General features: G+C 63.9%; 1 protein-coding gene across 7 annotated transcripts in view; it reads left to right on the top strand.

Annotated features, from left to right (window-relative positions):
• Nucleotides 1-815: 815 nt before the first annotated feature.
• Nucleotides 816-17,367, top strand: part of KCP (kielin cysteine rich BMP regulator) — a 57,194-nt gene continuing 40,642 nt past the window's right edge. For 4 of the 7 annotated variants that reach the window (XM_054011846.1, XM_054012098.1, XM_054011929.1 and 1 more), the window contains exons 1-13: nucleotides 816-1,231; nucleotides 6,228-6,784; nucleotides 7,346-7,418; nucleotides 9,687-9,919; nucleotides 11,007-11,190; nucleotides 12,863-12,945; nucleotides 13,560-13,653; nucleotides 13,980-14,062; nucleotides 14,343-14,436; nucleotides 14,905-14,984; nucleotides 15,225-15,310; nucleotides 15,576-15,666; nucleotides 16,075-16,174. In XM_054011846.1, the coding sequence (XP_053867821.1) occupies nucleotides 1,132-1,231; nucleotides 6,228-6,784; nucleotides 7,346-7,418; nucleotides 9,687-9,919; nucleotides 11,007-11,190; nucleotides 12,863-12,945; nucleotides 13,560-13,653; nucleotides 13,980-14,062; nucleotides 14,343-14,436; nucleotides 14,905-14,984; nucleotides 15,225-15,310; nucleotides 15,576-15,666; nucleotides 16,075-16,174 (1,858 nt within the window). In that variant the 5' untranslated portion in view covers nucleotides 816-1,131. The remainder of the gene's footprint in view (nucleotides 1,232-6,227; nucleotides 6,785-7,345; nucleotides 7,419-9,686; nucleotides 9,920-11,006; nucleotides 11,191-12,862; nucleotides 12,946-13,559; nucleotides 13,654-13,979; nucleotides 14,063-14,342; nucleotides 14,437-14,904; nucleotides 14,985-15,224; nucleotides 15,311-15,575; nucleotides 15,667-16,074; nucleotides 16,175-17,367) is intronic. The other 3 variants (XM_054012011.1, XM_054012251.1, XM_054012164.1) reach the window with 3 other exon arrangements.

The following is a 17,367-nucleotide window of genomic DNA, read 5'->3' as shown; positions in this document are numbered from 1 at the left end:
TGGGGACCCAGGGCTTGGAGGAGGCCAGGTGATGATGCCCACAGAAAGCGCAGGAGGGGCCAGGTGGGGGCTGCTGGATGGAGGAGACGCTCCTGGCCTGGGACTAAGGCAGGCTCAGGGAGCTTGGGGCTGAGCCAGGTGGTAACTTCCCCTTCTCTGGGCTAACCAAGGACTTTCCAGGCCGTGTCCAGACATCTAATAACCCGACTGCCTGGCCCCGCTGGCTGACTCCCGGCAGGTGTGAGGGGCCACTGCTCCCTTTGGGGGTGCGGGTCTCCCCCAGTGTCCAAGCCAGGAGGACTCGCTGCAGGGAGCTCCCGGCGTGACGCAGGGGGACTGGGGCGCCGAGATTGGGCCCCAGGAGGCGGTGAAGCCAGGTGAGCGTGTGACCCTGCCGGGGCTACCAGCTGAAGGAGTCCGGGGTCTGGCCCAGAGCACCGAGCGAGGGATCCGTGTCCCCCCTCCCATTTCACATCCAGAACCGAAGCAGGGAAACCAGGGGTCAGGTTTTCACAAGAGCCGGGGCTTGGCCCGCAGGGTTCTGGCCCCTGCCCGGGCAGGTTCGGGCCCTTGGCCCGGGGCTCGGCTCTGTCGCGTTCCGGGCCGAGCTGTCCCCGGCCCCCGTTGCGGGCAAGACGCCCCCGTTGCCCAGCTCTGAGTGGGTCCCTTCCGCGCTGCCTCTCGCCCGGCTCCGCTCCGGGTTTTTGCTCCGGCCCCCAGAGGGTCCCGGCGCCGGCCCCCTTCCCCGCAGGGAGGTCCCGCCGCTGCATTTGCACCGAGGGGCGCACGGAGACTGGAGCGCGTCCGGCTGCTGCTCCCCCCGCCGCCGCCCCACCAGCTCCGCTCCCCCGCGGGCCGCCCCGGCTGTGCCCCCAGCGGGGACGGGCGCGGTCCCGGGCGGCTCCTGCTCCGGGCCAAGGCAGAGCCCGGCTGCGCTGCGCGGGGTGGCGCGGGGCCCCCCATCCCCGTGCGCCCTGCGCCCTGCCCCGCGCTGCCGCCTGGCTCTGCCCCGGGGGCTCCCTCCCCCCAGCGAAACGTTACAGGGCGGGACCCGATCCGGCCCGTGCCCCGGCCCCGATCCGGCCGCCCTTCGCCCCGCGCTCCGTGCGCCTGGCTCCGGGCGCTCGGCCCATGGCGCGGCTGCCCCTGGCCCTTTGGCTCGGGCTGGCGGCGCTCTCCCTGCAGGCCCCGCCGGGCCCCGAGCTCCCCCCGCTGCACTACGGCGAGAACGGTGAGTGAGCCCCGCTCCGACGGCCCGGGCCGAGGGGACCCACGTGCCCTGGCCCCGCTGCCCCATGGGGCCCGGCTGGGCTCCGGCTTCCCCTGCTGGAGCGGGTTGCTGGACTTGCCTGGAGGGGTCTCAGTTTGGGGGGGGTCGGGGCTGGCCTTGGTGGCACTTAGGGGGGTTCCCTGCTGGAGGGTCTGGCGCTGGCTCTGGATGGGGGTGAGCCACTGCTGGGCTCAGTGCGTTTCCCTGGGGCGCCAGGCAGCACTTTGGGCCTAGTCACGTTTCTTCTTCCCCTTGGGGTCAGGCTGGTCCCCTGCATTCCCACCCGCTCCACGGGGTGACGGGGCAGGGAGAGCGTGACATGAACCGTGGCCGAGAGCCCCAGGCCGGGCGGCCTGTCCTGGGCTTTCCCAGGTGATGATTCACTGCCGGCTGGGACCCTGGCATTCGGGTGCCCCCGGTGACGTGTGGCTGAGAACGCCAGTGCCGCTGGCCTCCTACGCCCCTCCCGGGGCCATCTCCAGATGTTCCTACCTCTGAGATCTCACCAGATGTGGGGACACTAAAGACCCGAGGGCCAAACCCAGCCGTGGTGGGAGCAGTAGCGTTGGTGTCGCTGACACCAGGGCCCGGCTGGCCCGTTCCCTGGGGCGAGGGGGTTGCTCTGTGTCCTGACCGAGGAGCCGTGCAATGTGCCGGCCGCTAGCCCGCGCCTAGCCCGCTGGGGAGAGTTGCTGACTCAGCGCGATCCATAGCTCTGGCTGTTGGGGACCAGAGTCCAACCCCCAGTTCCCAGGATTGGGGCCAGTCCCCCCCAAGGGGTCCTGCTCCTCTTCTGGGCCCAGCCACACAGCCTCGCAACCTCCGAGTCTGGGCCTCCCCCCCCCCCCCCCCCCCTGCGAGCTTGGCCCAGCGAGTCCCACAGGCCAGGCGGGCTCATTAGTCACCACGGAGGGGGTCAGCACAGGGAGAGGCAGGTCAGAGCATCGCCCAAGCTGGTCAGGCCAGCGCCAGTCACAGACCTTGGCTCTCTCTGGCCTCCCAGTCTCTTCCCGGAGCCATCGCTGTCCTGTCCTGGGCACGGCTCAGTCCTTTGCTCTGCAGGCCAGGCCACGCTGAGCTCACAGCCCTTCAGTCCCACCCTCACCCCCCTCCTCGAGTCAATTAACAAATCTTGCCCTGGCCCTCTGGCCCCCTTGGTGATCTGGGTCAGTTTCAGCCAGTTCCGATCTTAACGACTCTTCATTCCACCCCCACAGGGAGGTGACCCCCCCATCCCCTACATCCTGCCCTGTGACCAAACGTAGCCCTTTTCCCACGCTGGGGAACCGTGCGATGTATAAGGGGAAACCGAGGCACACGCAGGCAGCGTAAAAATATTCCAGAAAACTCCCCGTGTCACGTCTCTTCCAACCGGAGCAGGGTCACTTTAACCAGTGACCTGGGGAAGTCGAACCCTACCGGTGAACCCAGCGTCTCTCCCGGACCCTTGGGAGCTGGTCTGCCGGGCACTGACAGGGGTCTCACTCAGTCAAACTGACGCTTCCCAGTGCACGGTTCCTGGCCCCCACGAGGGCTGGCCTGTTCCACAGCACATGAGGAGCTTCCGTGTGGCCCTCCCCTCCCAGACCCTTTGGGTTTGAAATGGGGCTGGGATCCTGCTACTGCCCCGTCCCCATTGTCTGCCGGGGAGCGAGGATGGCCATGAACCCACCTTCCTCCGGGCCGCCACCCCACCAATGTCTCCCCATTAACCTTCCGCTCCCTCTGGGGATCAGATGGGTCTGAGCCCAGGCGAGTTCAAGAGGACGTGGGTACCGGTACCGGGAGTGGGAGCCCGTCTGTCCCCACCCTCTGTGCCCCCGAGGCTGGGTGCCTGCTTCCCTCCAAAGGATCCGCCCTGGCTGGACAGCCTCTCTGCCCACGCAAACCCTGCGCCATCCAGCCTGGGGCAGCCTGCAAGAGTTGCACCCCCAGTCCTGGAGATCCCTCGGTGGGGGGTCTGCCGGGCCGGCTGCTCCCCCCACTCTTGGTTTCCCCGAGTCCCACTCCTGGGACCCCTCTGCTGGTTCCCAGTCCCAGTCCCAGCGTGGGGTGCCTGGCACTGCCTAGGGAAGGCAGAGCGAGACAGGGCCAGAAACTGGGGGGTTCTCCAAGAGCCTGTATGAAGTTGGGGTGTGGCCCCCACCCTGTGGTGCCGTGACATGCCCCCAAAACACGGAGATGCACCCCCTGCTGGCTTGTACGCTCTGGCAGAACCAGGAGTGTTGCGTGCAGGAGAACTCTTCCCCCCCCCCCCCGCCATGAAATGTGAGGGAGGGGCTGGGGCTAGCACAGGTGTTGCAGTGCCCCCTACAGACGGGCTGCAGAGCGGCGCCCATCAGGCCTCATTGGTGCTGGTAACCGCTCAGGGTGGGGTGTGGGTGTCATATGTGTCACAGCCCCTCCCCTCTGGGGTGTGGTCTCAGCCCGCTCGGGAGCCGGGAGGGTGCCAAGGGGGAGCCCCACAGGAAACCGAAATGAGGGGGGCTGACAGATGGGGAATCCTCCCCCAGCTCCGTCTAGGCGGGTGTGGGTCAGTGGGTGGAGGGAGCGGGCAGAGCCCCCCACCCAGCGTGTCCGGGAACGCTGACGGCCTGCAGATGGAGCCGCGCCGGCACCGGCAGCCAGCCGTCCTATCACCCAGGGTTTGGGGTACGGCCAGCGGGGCTGCAGCTTCCCGCTCACAGAGTCTGAGCTCCACACGCTGCCAGAGCAGGATGGAGCCACCCGGAGCTGGCGACTGCTCCCTGCCCCTGCTGGGCCGCGTGGCGGAGGGGAGCTGGTGATAGCCGTCTGGGGTGTGCGAGTGGTGAGGCCCCGGTGCTGGGCACCTCGTGTGGCTGATGCTGTCGCTGGCTCGGCTCTGGCCGGGCGGAGGCAACTGGGACAGAGCTGGGGAGAGGGCTGTGACGGGTTAGGTCACAGAGACCACCTTGGGACTGTCACCTGGTGTGCTGAGACTACCTCTGAGCCTGTTTTCCCTGCCAGCTTGGGACTGCAGGACCCTGCCTTGTTGAGCCAGACACGCTAGCCTGCTGCAACACAGACCCAGGTCTGAACCATGTCCCCACAAAGCTGCAGACTTAACTGAAAATGGCTTAGCAAGTGCTCCTGTCTCCAGCACCCAGACACCCAGTTCCCAATGGGATCCAAACCCCAAATAAATCCGTTTTACTCTGTATAAAACTTATACAGGGTAAACTCATAAATTGTCCACCCTCTACAACACTGATAGAGAGATATGCACAGCTGTTTGCTCCCCCAGGTATTAATCACTTACTCTGGGTTAATTAATAATCAAAAATGATTTTATTAAGCATAAAAAGTAGGATTTAAGTGGTTCCAAGTAATAACATACTGAACAAAGTAAATTACCAAGCAGAATAAAACAAAACACGCAAATCTAAGCCTAATACATTAAAAAACTGATTACAGATAAATCTCACCCTCAGAGCTGTTCCAATGAGCTTCTTTCACAGACCAGACTCCTTCCTAGTCTGGGCCCAATCCTTTCCCCTGGTACAGCCCTTGTTCCAGCTCTGGTGGTAGCTCGGGGCTTTCTCATGACTGTAGCCCCCTTTGTTCTGTTCCACCCCCTTATATACCTTTGGCACAAGGCGGGAATCTTTCATCTCTTTGGGTCCCCACCTCTCCTTCTAAATGGAAAAGCACCAGATTTAAGATGGATTCCAGTACCAGGTGACATGGTCACATGTCCTGCAAGACTCTAAGCCTCCATTCTTCCTGGCCTGACTCACAGGAAGGCTTGCAAGTAAACAGAGCCAGCTACAGTCCATTGTCCTGGTTGATGGGAGCCACCAAGATTCCAAGCCACCATTAATGGCCCACACTTTGCATAATTACAATAGGCCCTCGGAGTTATATTTCATATTCCTAGTTTCAGATACTAGAGTGATACATTCATACAAATCGGATGATCACACTCAGTAGATTATAAGTTTTGTAATGATCCCTTACAAGAGACCTTTTGCATGAAGCATATTCCAGTGACATTATATTCACACTCATTAGCATATTTTCATAACACCGTATGGAGTGCGCCGTCACAGGGGCCGTGTGGCTAGCACGGCTGGGCAGCAGGGGGCTGCAGGCCGGGGGCTCAGGCCGAGAGAGGTTGGGATGCGGGGGCCCACAGTACGAGGGCAGGAGACCAGGCCTGGTGCCTGGGGGTTGCACTCGAGAGGGACTCAGGCTGCCTGTAGCCGTTCCCCGGTCTCTAGAGCTGCAGGGCTGACAGGAGGAGATGGGAATCCTGCTGCTGGTGCCCTGGGGCCTGGATCCCACGGGGCTGGGAGTGGGGAATCCCCGGGCACAGACCCTGCTGGGGTGGGGGGTGGAGTAAATCCCAGTGAGATCCAAGGCCTTTCTCTCTCCGCCTCTCCTCCCAATGCCCTCCAGGCAGCCCTCCCATTCCCTCTGCCCCCCTCCACCTTCCTCAGCTGGGCTCCCACGCACAAGGCTCCTGCAGGCCGCATGTGAACACAGCCCCTGGCTGGGCCGTGGGCCAGTGCCTGGCGCGCCATCCCCAGCACAGCTGCACAGAGCTGTCAGGGACAGCCGGGGAGAATCCTCAGGCGACCCCCCAGCCCAGCTGGGGCCCCAGTATCCAGCCCCGCACTGGAGTGAGGGGATGGGGGGGGGGGCTCTTCCTTCCTTTTTCTTCTGCCTCTCGGCTCCCACTGGGTCGCCGTGCACAGGGCCAGCGGCCCATGGCTGGCTGGGGGCATGAGGGTCCCCAGCTCCCCTTTGCTCAGGGTCGGCTCCAGGCCCCTTGGGATTTGGCATCAGTCCGGCCAGGGACTCAGCATGAAAGTGGGGACCGAGGGCTCCCGCCTGGGCCGACAGCTCTGCAGACAGAGGGGGAGCAGCGGCTGGCGAGAAAGCGGGGGCTGGGGAGATCCACATTGCTAACCCCCCCACCCCGCTTGCTTCACAGTCATTGACCTGCTGGAGGCACTGAACGTCACCCGTTCCGTCCGGGGCGTCAGCAGGGCCGCGGGCCCCGAGCCGGGCGTGCCGGCCTGGAAGTTCCGCCAGCGGGTGCCCCACCTGACGCTGCCCTGGGACTACGCTGTCTACCTGCTGGCCAGCTCGCAGGGCGCCCTGGGCTTCCACTTCGTGGCCAGGCAGAGCCGGGGCTCGGCGGGCACCCTCATCTCCCTGGTGTCTCCAGCTGCCGCCACGCGGGACGGGCGCCCGCTGCTGCAGCTGGCATCCAGCGCCCGCGCCAACCAGCTGCGTCTGGACTACCGCGCCGAGCCCAGCATGGAGCCCGCCTCACTGCTCTTCCCCGGAGGCAGCCCCTTCGCCCGGGGCCGCTGGGCCCGGCTGGCCGTCGACCTGCAGCCCCACCGCCTGGCGCTCTTCGTGGACTGCCGCCCGGCCGTGCTCCTGGAGCGGGGTGGCCCGCGGGACACGCTCAGCCTGCTGCTACCCCTCGACCTGCAGATCACCTTCGCCAGCCTGCCCGGGGACGCAGCCAGCAAGTTTCTGGTGAGCCCTGCGCCCTCAGGGAGCCGCCCCTGCCTGCCCCGGCTCCGGCACCCAGGCTGCCCTCTGTGGGGCTCTGCCAGTGTCCTCCCCGAGCTAGGGCCTGGCAGCAGCGGGAGGGTCCCCCGCACTGCCTTCTGCCCCCTAAGCTCAGAACTGTCTCCCTCTCCAGCTCTGCCGGTGCCCCTCAGTCCTGACCCGCAGCCCCGTGCCATCCCAGCCCTGGGCTGTCCCCATACACAGCTCTGCCGGTGCCCCTCAGTGCCTACCTGCAGCCCCGTGCCATCCCAGCCCTGAGCTCCCCCCACAGCCCTGTTGGTGCCCCTCAGTGCCTACCCGCAGCCCCGTGCCATCCCAGCCCTGGGCTGTCCCCATACACAGCTCTGCTGGTTCCCCTCAGTCCCTGCCACCCCAGGCCTGGGCACCCCACCCACCAATCCAGACCCTCACGCACACCCCGGTTTCATGGGCGCGGTGACATTTGGCAGGGGGCAGCACCTGTTCTCTCTCGCCCCTGGTGCTGGCGGGCGACCCGGAGCCTGACGGGCTTGGCTCTCGCTGCAGGGTTATTGGCAGACGGCTGAGATCTCCCCCAGCGGGTTCCCACGCCGGCCGTGGCACTGCGAGAACCTGGCAGGTAGGAGCCAGCCGAGGCCGCTGGGCTGGGCTGGGGGATGCAACTCCAGAGCTGGGTGGGGCCCCACGGCGGAGAGAGCTGCATACATCAGCATTGCCCCTGCTTAGCAGAGTGCAGGACACCGCAGAATCCTGCCTCCCCCCGGGAGCGCTTGGCAGATCTTGGGGTGACACGTGAGGAAGCTGAGAACGGGGGCGCGATTAGGGCGAGGAAGGGGGCTTGCCTTTGGGCTGGGATAGAGCCGGGCAACCCAGGCTGTCCTCCCTGGGGATCTGGGGTCAGCTGGTCACCGGGGCTGGGGCCTGGCAAGGCGTCTAGCCAGCCCTGGCCATGTGATGGCCCCCCAGCCCTTCCCCAGGGGCCTGGCTGCTCCAGGCCCTTGGACCCCAACCACTAGGACCCTCTCCCTTCCCAGACCTGGGGATAGAACCCAGGAGTCCTGGTTCCCAGCCCCCTGCTCTAACCACTGGAGCCCACTCCCGTCCCAGAGCTGGGGATAGAACCCAGGAGTCCTGTCTCCCAGCCCCCACTACTCTAACCACTAGAGCCCACTCCCCTCCCAGAGCTGGGATAGATCCAGGTTTCTGTTCTCAGCGGCGTGGCTGCAATCACTCCTGTCCCTGTCCCCAGGCCCGTCCTTCCCCCACCAACCGCCCTCCCTTGCCTCCTCTCTCCTCCCTCCCGCCCCCGCGCATCTCTCCCTGCTGGCCTCAATTCCGGCCGTAACGGCTGCCCCCGGCCTCATCTGCTAACGAGCTGGGCCCTGGGCAGCCTCCAGCGCTAATTGCTGGGGCCAGCTCCACTCCACTGCCCCCACTGAGGCCAGGGGGATGGGCCCTCAGCTGCGCCGGGTGCAGTCTCCCGGCCACTGCATGTGGGTTAACCCCCCTCCCGCGCACCCCCAGCCTGCCCCCCTCTGGGCACTCAGTCTGGGACAGATCCAGGCTCCCAGCCATAGAGGCCAGCCAGAGCCCAGTCCCCTGGAGCCTGGGCTGGAGGACAAGGAGGAGCTGAGGATGGGGGGCGGGGAGTGGAGCTGGCCCCAGCAATTAGAGTTCAGGGTCTGGCTGGATGTGGGACAGATGGGCAGGGCCCAGCTCTGAACGCTGCCCACGTGCTCCTGTCCCCGGGCCAGGCGGCCGCGTACTGCTCCAGCTGCCCCTCCGCACCAAGGCCAGGCGCTGGGGAACCCTGGGCAGCCCCCCATCCTCCCCTGCCCAGCCCCCCATCCTCCCCTGCCCCTCTGATCTGCAGCACATTCCCCTCCCCGATCTGAGCCCAGCCTTGAACCAGCTGCCAGCCGCTTACCATGGCTGGTGCCAGTACAGGGCTGGCCAACAGGCTGCCCTTGGCACTGGCTGCTGGGCAAGGGGGAATCAGCTGTTGGCTATGCTCTGGGTGCGGGGCCCATCCTCGGCTGGCGGGTGCTGGGTGCAGGGTGGGATTTGGTGCCCTCGGGAGATGGGCATGTGTGTGCATAACATGTGTGAGCTGAGCATGGATGGGGTGTATCGGGGGGAGGGGCCCCCATGTATCAGCCCTCCCCCCCCCACTCCCGCAGCATGGAGGTGATGTGGGCTCGGCGGCTGAGGTCTCTGGGGGAGGTCTCTGTATTGTCACCCGGCCTGTCCCCGCTGCAGTCACCAAAGGCCCCGTGGATGTTGCCCACCCTAGCCCGGGCCTTGCCCAGTCTCCTGGCGGGTACAGGTGCAGGTCCCTGGCTCCCAAGCAGCAGGCCTCCTTTGGAAGGGGAATCCCCACTAACTCCTAGCAGTCTAGAGCCCATGACACGCATCAGGGCAGCTCTGCATCCATCCAGCAGAGGGCTGTGCTGTGCGCCAGCCATCTAACTGGTGCCCTGGTGGCTGCGGGGAACCGGCTTTGAGATATTTGGGGGGCGGCGGGTAGGAGAGGGGTTCCCCAGGGGAGCAGCGAGGGCTGGGGCACATGGAGCCCCCATTTATCCTTTCCCTCCTCCCCACAACTCTGGGTACGTCCTGGGTCCCAGAGTCCTGGAGTCATTGGGCCTCAGAGCGGGAGCGGAGGGAGCGCAGTGCCAGGCCATCAGTGGAGCTGGGGCAGAAGTGGCACCAGTTGGGGGGTGGTTCACAGAGTTCCCTGGGACCCAGGCTTCCACCCAGCAAACCCCTCGTATCCGGCCCCCAGGCAGCCATGGGCTTCCATGGGGACGGGCGAGCCAGGCCAGGTGGGGGGTGGCGGGATTGGACCCAACTCCCCCGTTCATGCCCTCCCTGCGGTGCCTTGCAGACCCCTTCCCCATGCCGTACACCCTGGCGGAGGAGGGGGACCTGGCCGAGCCCCCCTTTGATCAAGGATCCCCCCTGGCCCCAGAGCCGCCAGCCCTCGCCGACATCCGCAACTACCAGCAGCAGCCCGGCGAGCCTGAATTCCCGCCCCCGGGCGCCCTGGAAGAGAGGGTGCAGCAGCTGGAGGAACTGGTAGATGGATTCGGGGCCATGCTGGACATGGTCAAAGCGCAGGTAGGACCCGGGGGCGCGGCCCAGCGGGAGGAAAAGCTCCGGGGAAAAGGCGTTCTGGAGAGCGGGCAGCTCCTCCGAGACGATAGGAGAGGTGCCGCTGCAGACTGCCCCAGGTGAAGGAGCCGGGCAGGAGAGCTGACGGGTTTCACGCACGCTTGGCTTCAGTAAGGCAGTCAGTGTGAGCGGATACTTCACACGGGTCATAGCACACGCCGCCAAGCAAGGCCCAGGGTGAAGCATGTCTAGACAAGTGAGCTGTGTTCAAGTTGGCAGGGCCTGATGAAATTCACCCCTAGATGCTTAAGGAACCAGCTGAAGCAATCCCAGAACCGCTAGCGATGAGCTTTGAGACCTGGCCAGCGGGTGAGGGCCCGGGGGCTGGAGAGAGGAAAACGTGGCACCTGTCCTGAGAAAGGGAAACGAACAGGACCTGGGGAATTAGAGACCCAGCAGCCTGACTTTGGTGCCTGGACGCTAGGGAAGGATTGGCTTGTGAGCACCTGGATGAGTGGTTCTCAAACATTTGTACTGGTGACCTCTTTCCCATAGCAAGCCTCAGAGGGCGACCCCCCTTATACATTAAAAACACTTTTAAATATATTTATCAGCAGTATAAATGCTGGAGGCAAAGCGGGGTTTGGGGGGGAGGCTGACAGCTTGCGACCCCCCATGTAATAACCTCATGACCCGCTGAGGGGTCCCGACCCCCAGTTTGAGAACCACTGACCTCGGGGATCCAGGAACAGCCAGCGGGGTTTGCCTGGAACAAAGCAACCTACTTGCCTTCTTGGATGGGTTACTGGCCGACGGGTGGGGGGTGGAGCTGTAGATGGGATGTAGCTTGTCCCATGTGACATTCCCTAGAGAAATGGGGTCGAGATGAAAGTGCTATAAGATGGCGTGAAACTCATTGAAAGCCTGAGCTGGGATAGAACCCAGGAATCCTCCCCCCCCCCCCACCCACTAGACCCCACTGCCTTCCCAGAGCTGGGATAGAACCCAGGAGTCCTGGCTCCCAGGACACACACCCCCAACTGCCCACTAGCCCCCCAGCCTGCGCTCCCGGCTCGCCCGCTGTCTCCTGCAGAGCTCGGAGCTGCTGGCCCGCGTGAAGTCCCTGGAGAGCTGCGAGTGCCGGAGGCCGGCGTGCGTGTGGGAGGGGACGCAGCGCGAGGACGGAGCCACCTGGGACAAGGACGACTGCACCACCTGCATCTGCCTGCAGGGGGAGGTGCGGTGCTCGGCGCGCCAGGACCGCCCCCAGTGCCTAGGTGAGCAGGGAAGGTGGGCGCGGGGCTGCGCGGGGCAGGTCACATGGGGAGGAAGGGGCGGGGCTTCCCAGGGCGGATTACATGGGGAGGAAGGGGCGGGGCTGCCTGGGGCGGGTCACACGGGGAGGAAGGGGCTGCCTGTGGGAGCCAGCTGAGGTCACTCAATCAGGGTGAACTGCAAACAAAACGGGGCAAACAAACCCCAAATGCTGGTGGTTATTCCAATACTTAGATTTACCTGCACAAAACAGCTCCTGTAGAACCTCACTGGTTACTCAGAGTCCAAACAACACAGTTCCCTTAAAGTGCCCAGCCTCAGGCCTCCGTCCAGACACACCTGTCAGATATGATGATGATTACTGAAAATCTTATTTCATCATATAAAAAAAAAAAGTTCTTCCAATCCCAAAGGATCAGCCACATACCCAGGTTCAATTATAACTTAGATCTTACCCAAAATACACACTTAGAGCCAATTCTTATTAACGAAACTAAAATTTATTAAAAAAGAAAAGAGAGAGAGTGTTGGTTAAAAGATCAATATACAGACAGACTTGAATTCAGTTCTTGAGGTTCAGATACATAGCAGAGGTGAGCTTGTAGTTGCCAAAAGTCCTTTTAGAAATAGTCCATAGGTTATAGTCCAATGTCCATATTCAGGGTGACTCCAGTCAGTGACTGGGGATCTCAATCCTTGTGGCTTAAGATTTCCCCCTCTTGAAACCCAAAGCAGATTTGAGACGAAGCAGAATCGTGTCCCAGGGTTCTTATACATTTCCAGCAGCCTTTCGGCCTGCGAAAACAATAGGCTTAATTCTCCTTCCAAACATCCCGGCAATTAGCACAGGGTAATTTGTCCAGTAACCAGTTCAGATCCAGGTTACCACAACCTTCCAAGAGACACATAGACAATAATACTGTTTCACTCAAATATCATCATAAATGTTAATATTCCTTTTTCGATCTTTGAATTAAAGCTATAGCGATAGACAAGACTTGTTTGCTGACATCACAAGCCCTGAGCAAACATCTCCCCTTCTACCGCTAACACTGCAGGCTGCATTTCAAAGCTCTGCTCATTTATGTTTAGGGGAGGAATCGCTCAGTGGTTTGAGCATTGGCCTGCTAAACCCAGGGTTGTGAGCTCAATCCTTGAGGGGGCCACTTAGGGATCTGGGGCAAAATCAGTACTTGGTCCTGCTAGTGAAGGCAGGGGGCTGGACTCGATGACTTTTTGGGGTCCCTTCCAGTTCTAGGAGATAGGTATATCTCCATATATTAGAAACATATCTTCCTAACCAGTCTTTAAAGTTTGGCCATGGGTCAGGTCAGTCTGGGAGGTAATTAACTCTTTCTGGCCCTGTCACCTTTCAGTGAGATATTATATTACACTCATAACGTCACAGCGGGTCACACGGGGAGGAAGGGGCATGTCACACGGGGAGGAGGGCGCGGGGCTGCCCAGGGCAGGTCACACTGGGAGGTGGGCACGGGGCTGCCCAGCACCCCCCACTGAGCCCCTGCCCAGCTCCCCCCAGCCAAGCGTTCCCCGCCGAGCCTTCTCCCCCACCCCCCACCCCGCTCCCCCCAGCACAGCAACCCCTGCCAAGCCCCTGGCTCCCTGCAGCCCCGGGGGGGTGTCCATGTCACCCGCCCGCTCTCCTGTGCCCAGGCTGTGAGTACGACGGGCAGCGGTACCAGGACAGAGACGTCTTCCTGGCGCCATCCAATTCCTGCATGAACTGCTCCTGCTTGGTGAGACCCTGCGCTCCGGGGAGGACAGAGGAAGGGGGGCCAGGGCGGGGGTCACAAGGGCTATGGGTCAGGCCTGAGGGGCACCAGCAGAGCTGGGTGAGGGGAGCCCGGGGCAGGGCTAATAGGGGGCTGCAGGTTGGGAATGAGGGGCACCGACAGAGCTGGGGTCCCCAGGGTTGGGCCCCCCCCAGCTCCAGAACAGCCCCTCGGAGGGGCCCCTCAGTGGGCCAGGCCCCCAGGGGTCCCGCCCTCCCGCCACGGTGGCCATGCAGCCTCGCCACCCCGTATCCTGATCCTCCGGGGCTACAGCCAGGCCCCAGCGACCTCCGGGATTGGGCCCTGTGTCTCTGGCATCCTTAGCGCCCAAGAGAGTCCCATAGGGCCAAGATCCCGCCAGGGGACGGGACCCCCCAGGGGACGGAATCGGGATGGGACCCCCCAGGGGACGGGGTGGGGCTGGATCCCCCCAGGGGATGGGATCGGGATGGGACCCCCCCCCAGGGGATGGGGTGGGGCTGGATCCTCCCAGGGGATGGGATTGAGATGGGACCCCCCCCCAGGGACGGGGTGGGGTGGGGTGGGGTCGGGACACCGGCTGTGTCTCTCCTGCCCAGGACGGGAACGTCCAGTGCTTCCGACTCGTCTGCCCGCAGCTCCACTGCGCCACCCAGGAGGAGGTGCCCGGGGCTTGCTGCCCCCGCTGCCAGGGTGAGCTGGTGCCCCTCACTCCTGACCCGCAGCCCCTGCTATTCCAGCCCTGGACTCCCCCCCCACCCTGCTGGTGCCCCTCACTCCCAACCCGCAGCCCCCCTGCTAGCCCTGTCCTGGGCTCCCCCCTCCCCACCCCACCCTGCTGGTGCCCCTCACTCCTGACCCGCAGCCTCCGTGCTATCCCCATCCTGGGCTCCCGTGCGCAGCTCCGCCGGTGCCCCTCACTCCCGACTTGCAGCCCCGCTCTCCCTGCCCCCGCTTGCCGCGGTCTGGGCTCAGCGATGGCCGGGGGCCCCGGGTGATGCCAATTCTCTCCCGCCCAGGCTGTGTGGATGGAGCCGCCCGGCGGGAGCACGGTGAGGAGTGGGCGCCGCGTGCAGACCCCTGCCAGAGCTGCCGGTGCTTGGTAAGGCCACGCCCCCCCGTGTCGCTGGGCAGGGCCTGGGGGCCCCCATCCCCACTGGCCCCAGGCCTGAGGCGCCCCCCGCTCCTCAGGGCAGCACTCGATCCCGAAGCTCCGCCCCCAGCCTGGCACAGGCTCCGCCCCTCCCATTATTTGGCTGGACCCTTTCCAGGAGGCCCTGGGTCTGTCTGGGGGTCTGGGTGGGGCGGGAATGCCCCGGGTTGGGAGCGGCTGCCCCGCGAGTGGCCCCCGGAAGCCCTGACCCCCCCCTCGCCCCGCACAGGATGGCCGCGCCGTGTGCAGGAAGAGGCAATGTGCCAGGCTGTGCCGCCACCCTGCCAGCCCCCGGCCGGGCACCTGCTGCCCCGTCTGCGACGGTGAGTGAAGGGAGGGGCTCCTCATGGGGGGCGGGGCTGTGCTCCCTGGGGCCGTGGGGGGCGGGGCAGGGTCGATGGGGAAGTGGATCTGTCCCATGGGGCCATTGGGGGGCTGCCCCTCTCCCATTGCTGGATGGCTCCCTGGGGTGAGGGCTCTGGAGCCGCTGGTCCTGTTGGGCCCAGGCCAGGTAATGCCAGAGCCAGTGCTCCCCTCCCAGCCCTGGGGGCCCCTGAGGGGTGCGGGCTCCGTGGTCCCTGCGTGGGGGCCTGGCTGGTGCCAAGCGGGGCGGGGGGGTGAGGTGGGCACTGGGCTGAGGCCCAGCAAACGTGCTGCGTGCCCTGGCCGCGGGGCCAGTGCCCTGAGGAGGGGGACGGTGTTGGGCTGGGGATGGGACTGTCCCCGAGGGGGGGGGGGGGACTAGTGACTGGGGGGGCACCCTCAGGCTGCATCACTCTCTCTCCCTGCAGGCTGCTCGCTGGATGGCCGGGAGTTTGCCAGCGGGGAGCCGGTGCCCAGCGGGGAGCCCTGCACCCAGTGCGCCTGCTTGGTGAGTGCACGGGCCGGGGGCGCCTGGCACTGCCTGTCTGCACAGCAGAGGGGCTGGGGAGGGGGTGGGGGTGCCCCAGCAGGGGGGGGGAAGGGCCTGGGCTGGCAGGGGCTCCCGGGTGGCAGGGCTGGAAGGGGTCAAGGCAGCATGTGGGGCTGGGCCCTGGGGCTCCCCCAGACTGGTGGGGGGGGTCAGACTGGGGCAGCGTCTGGTAAAGTGGGGGGCACATGTGTCGTGCAGAGCGGGAACGTGTTGTGCAAACCCACTGGCTGCCCGGCTGCCCCCTGCTCGGAGCCCGTCCGGAGACCTGGCGAGTGCTGCCCGCGGTGAGTGGGGCTGGGGGAGGGGCGCTGCCTGCGGGTGACTGGGGCTGAGGGAGGGGCGCTGCCCACCATGAGTGGGGCTGGGGGGCTGGTAAGGGGGAATACTGCCTGGAGTGAATGGGGGGCTGGGGGCAGTAGCCAGGTGAGGGGAGGGGTGGGCAGTCCAGGGGGTGCTGTTTGCAGTGGGGGCTGGGGGGTGCCTGTGGCTCTGTCACGGTGCCAGGGCCGGGGCGCCCAAGCTGTTCTGCCACCGCCTGCCTCACCCTAGGTGCCAGGACTGCCTCTACGACGCCCAGCCCGTCCCGCACGGCGCCGTCTTCACCCCCCCGCAGGAGCCCTGCCTCCACTGCCGCTGCCAGGTGAGCCGGGCACAGGGCAGGCGCCCCCAGGAGCCCTCTCCCTGGGCCACCCCCGGCCCTGCGAAGCCTGGGCCAGCTCCTGTCCCCACAGACCACGGTGCCCTGGGACGGCACAGCCCCTCCCCAAGGCCGGGACACTGGCTGCAGGGGGGGGGGCACTGGCTGCAGGGGGGGGGCACAGGCTGCAAGGGTGGGGGGCAATGGCTGCGGGGGGGGGACACTGGCTGGGGGTGGGGGCACTGGCTGCGGGGGGAGGGGGGGCCCACTGGCTGCAGGGGGGGGCACTGGCTGCGGGGGGGCTTGGCGGCTGGGCATGGGGCCATGGCACGCTGGCGGAGGCTCTGTGCCAGGGGGCAGGAGCGGGGGCCTCTTGCCAACGCCTGGCTGAGCTCTGGCCCCTGCCCGCAGGCCGGGGAGGTGTCGTGTGAGCGCCTGGAGCAGAGCTGCCCGCCCACACCCTGCAGTCACCCGGGCACCGCCCAGGGCCAGTGCTGCCCGGCCTGCCACAGTGAGTAGCTGGTGGGGCGGGGGAGGGCGGAGGGGGTGTGACGATGCGGTTCTGGCGGGACCCAACTGAGAGTGCCAACTCGGGACAAATTGCTTAAACAGGGCAGTTATAGCCCAAGCCTGGGGTTTTTCCACCTCTAAGGCAAACCAAACCAGCCAGACTAAGAGGACTTCGGTCTCACCCCACTGGCTAACGGCAAGTCTCACAAGCAATCCCCTTAGACACTCCAGTTTCCCAGTATTACCACCAGTGCCACTCGTTATGGGGACAAATGGTTATGAAAACCAATACCCCAGTAAAAGAAAAAAGGTTCTCCTGATCCCAAAGGACCAAGCCCCAGACCCAGGTCAATATACAAATCAGATCTTACCCACAAATCACGCTGTTGCCAATCCTTCAGAATCTAAAATCTAAAGGTTTATTCATAAAAGGAAAAAGATAGAGATGAGAATTAGAATTGGTTAAATGGAATCAATTCCATACAGTAATGGCAAAGTTCTTGGTTCAGGCTTGTAGCAGCGATGGAATAAACTGCAGGTTCAAATCAAGTCTCTGGAATACATCCCCCGCTGGGATGGGTCCTCAGTCCTTTGTTCAAAGCTTCAGCTTGTAGCAAAGTCCCTCCAGAGGTAAGAAACAGGATTGAAGACAAGATGGAGATGAGGCATCAGCCTTATATAGTCTTTTCCAGGTGTAAGAACATCTCTTTGTTCTTACTGTGGAAAATTACAGCAAAATGGAGCCTGGAGTCACATGGGCCAGTCCCTGCATACTTTGCTGAGTCTGAAAGCATATTTGCCTTCTCTCAATGGGTCCATTGTATAGCTGATGGTCCTTAATGGGCCATCAAGCGGGCTAGGCAGAGCTAATCCCAGTTTGTCTGGGATGTCACCCAGCATAGCATAAGTTTGCCATGCAGACGGTATAGAGCCAACATTCATAACTTCAACTACATCACTGATACACACATATAGACAGCATAATCATAACCAGTTACCCATAACCTGGTCTTAGACACCCCATTTGACCCCCTTTATACAAGATTTGGTGCCACTACAGGACCTTGTTTGCAACAATGATCTATATGGTCCCAGGTTATGTCAATAACGTTACAGGGGGAAGGGCCAGCAAGGGGCCTCTGGAGCCGCTGGCCTCAGAGAGAGACCCTGGCCCTGGCAGCAGGGCATAGGGGG

This window comes from Malaclemys terrapin, chromosome 1 (assembly GCF_027887155.1).
Source record: "Malaclemys terrapin pileata isolate rMalTer1 chromosome 1, rMalTer1.hap1, whole genome shotgun sequence".
Taxonomy (NCBI): Eukaryota; Metazoa; Chordata; order Testudines; family Emydidae; genus Malaclemys; species Malaclemys terrapin.
This window is presented reverse-complemented; position numbering and strand designations above follow the sequence as displayed.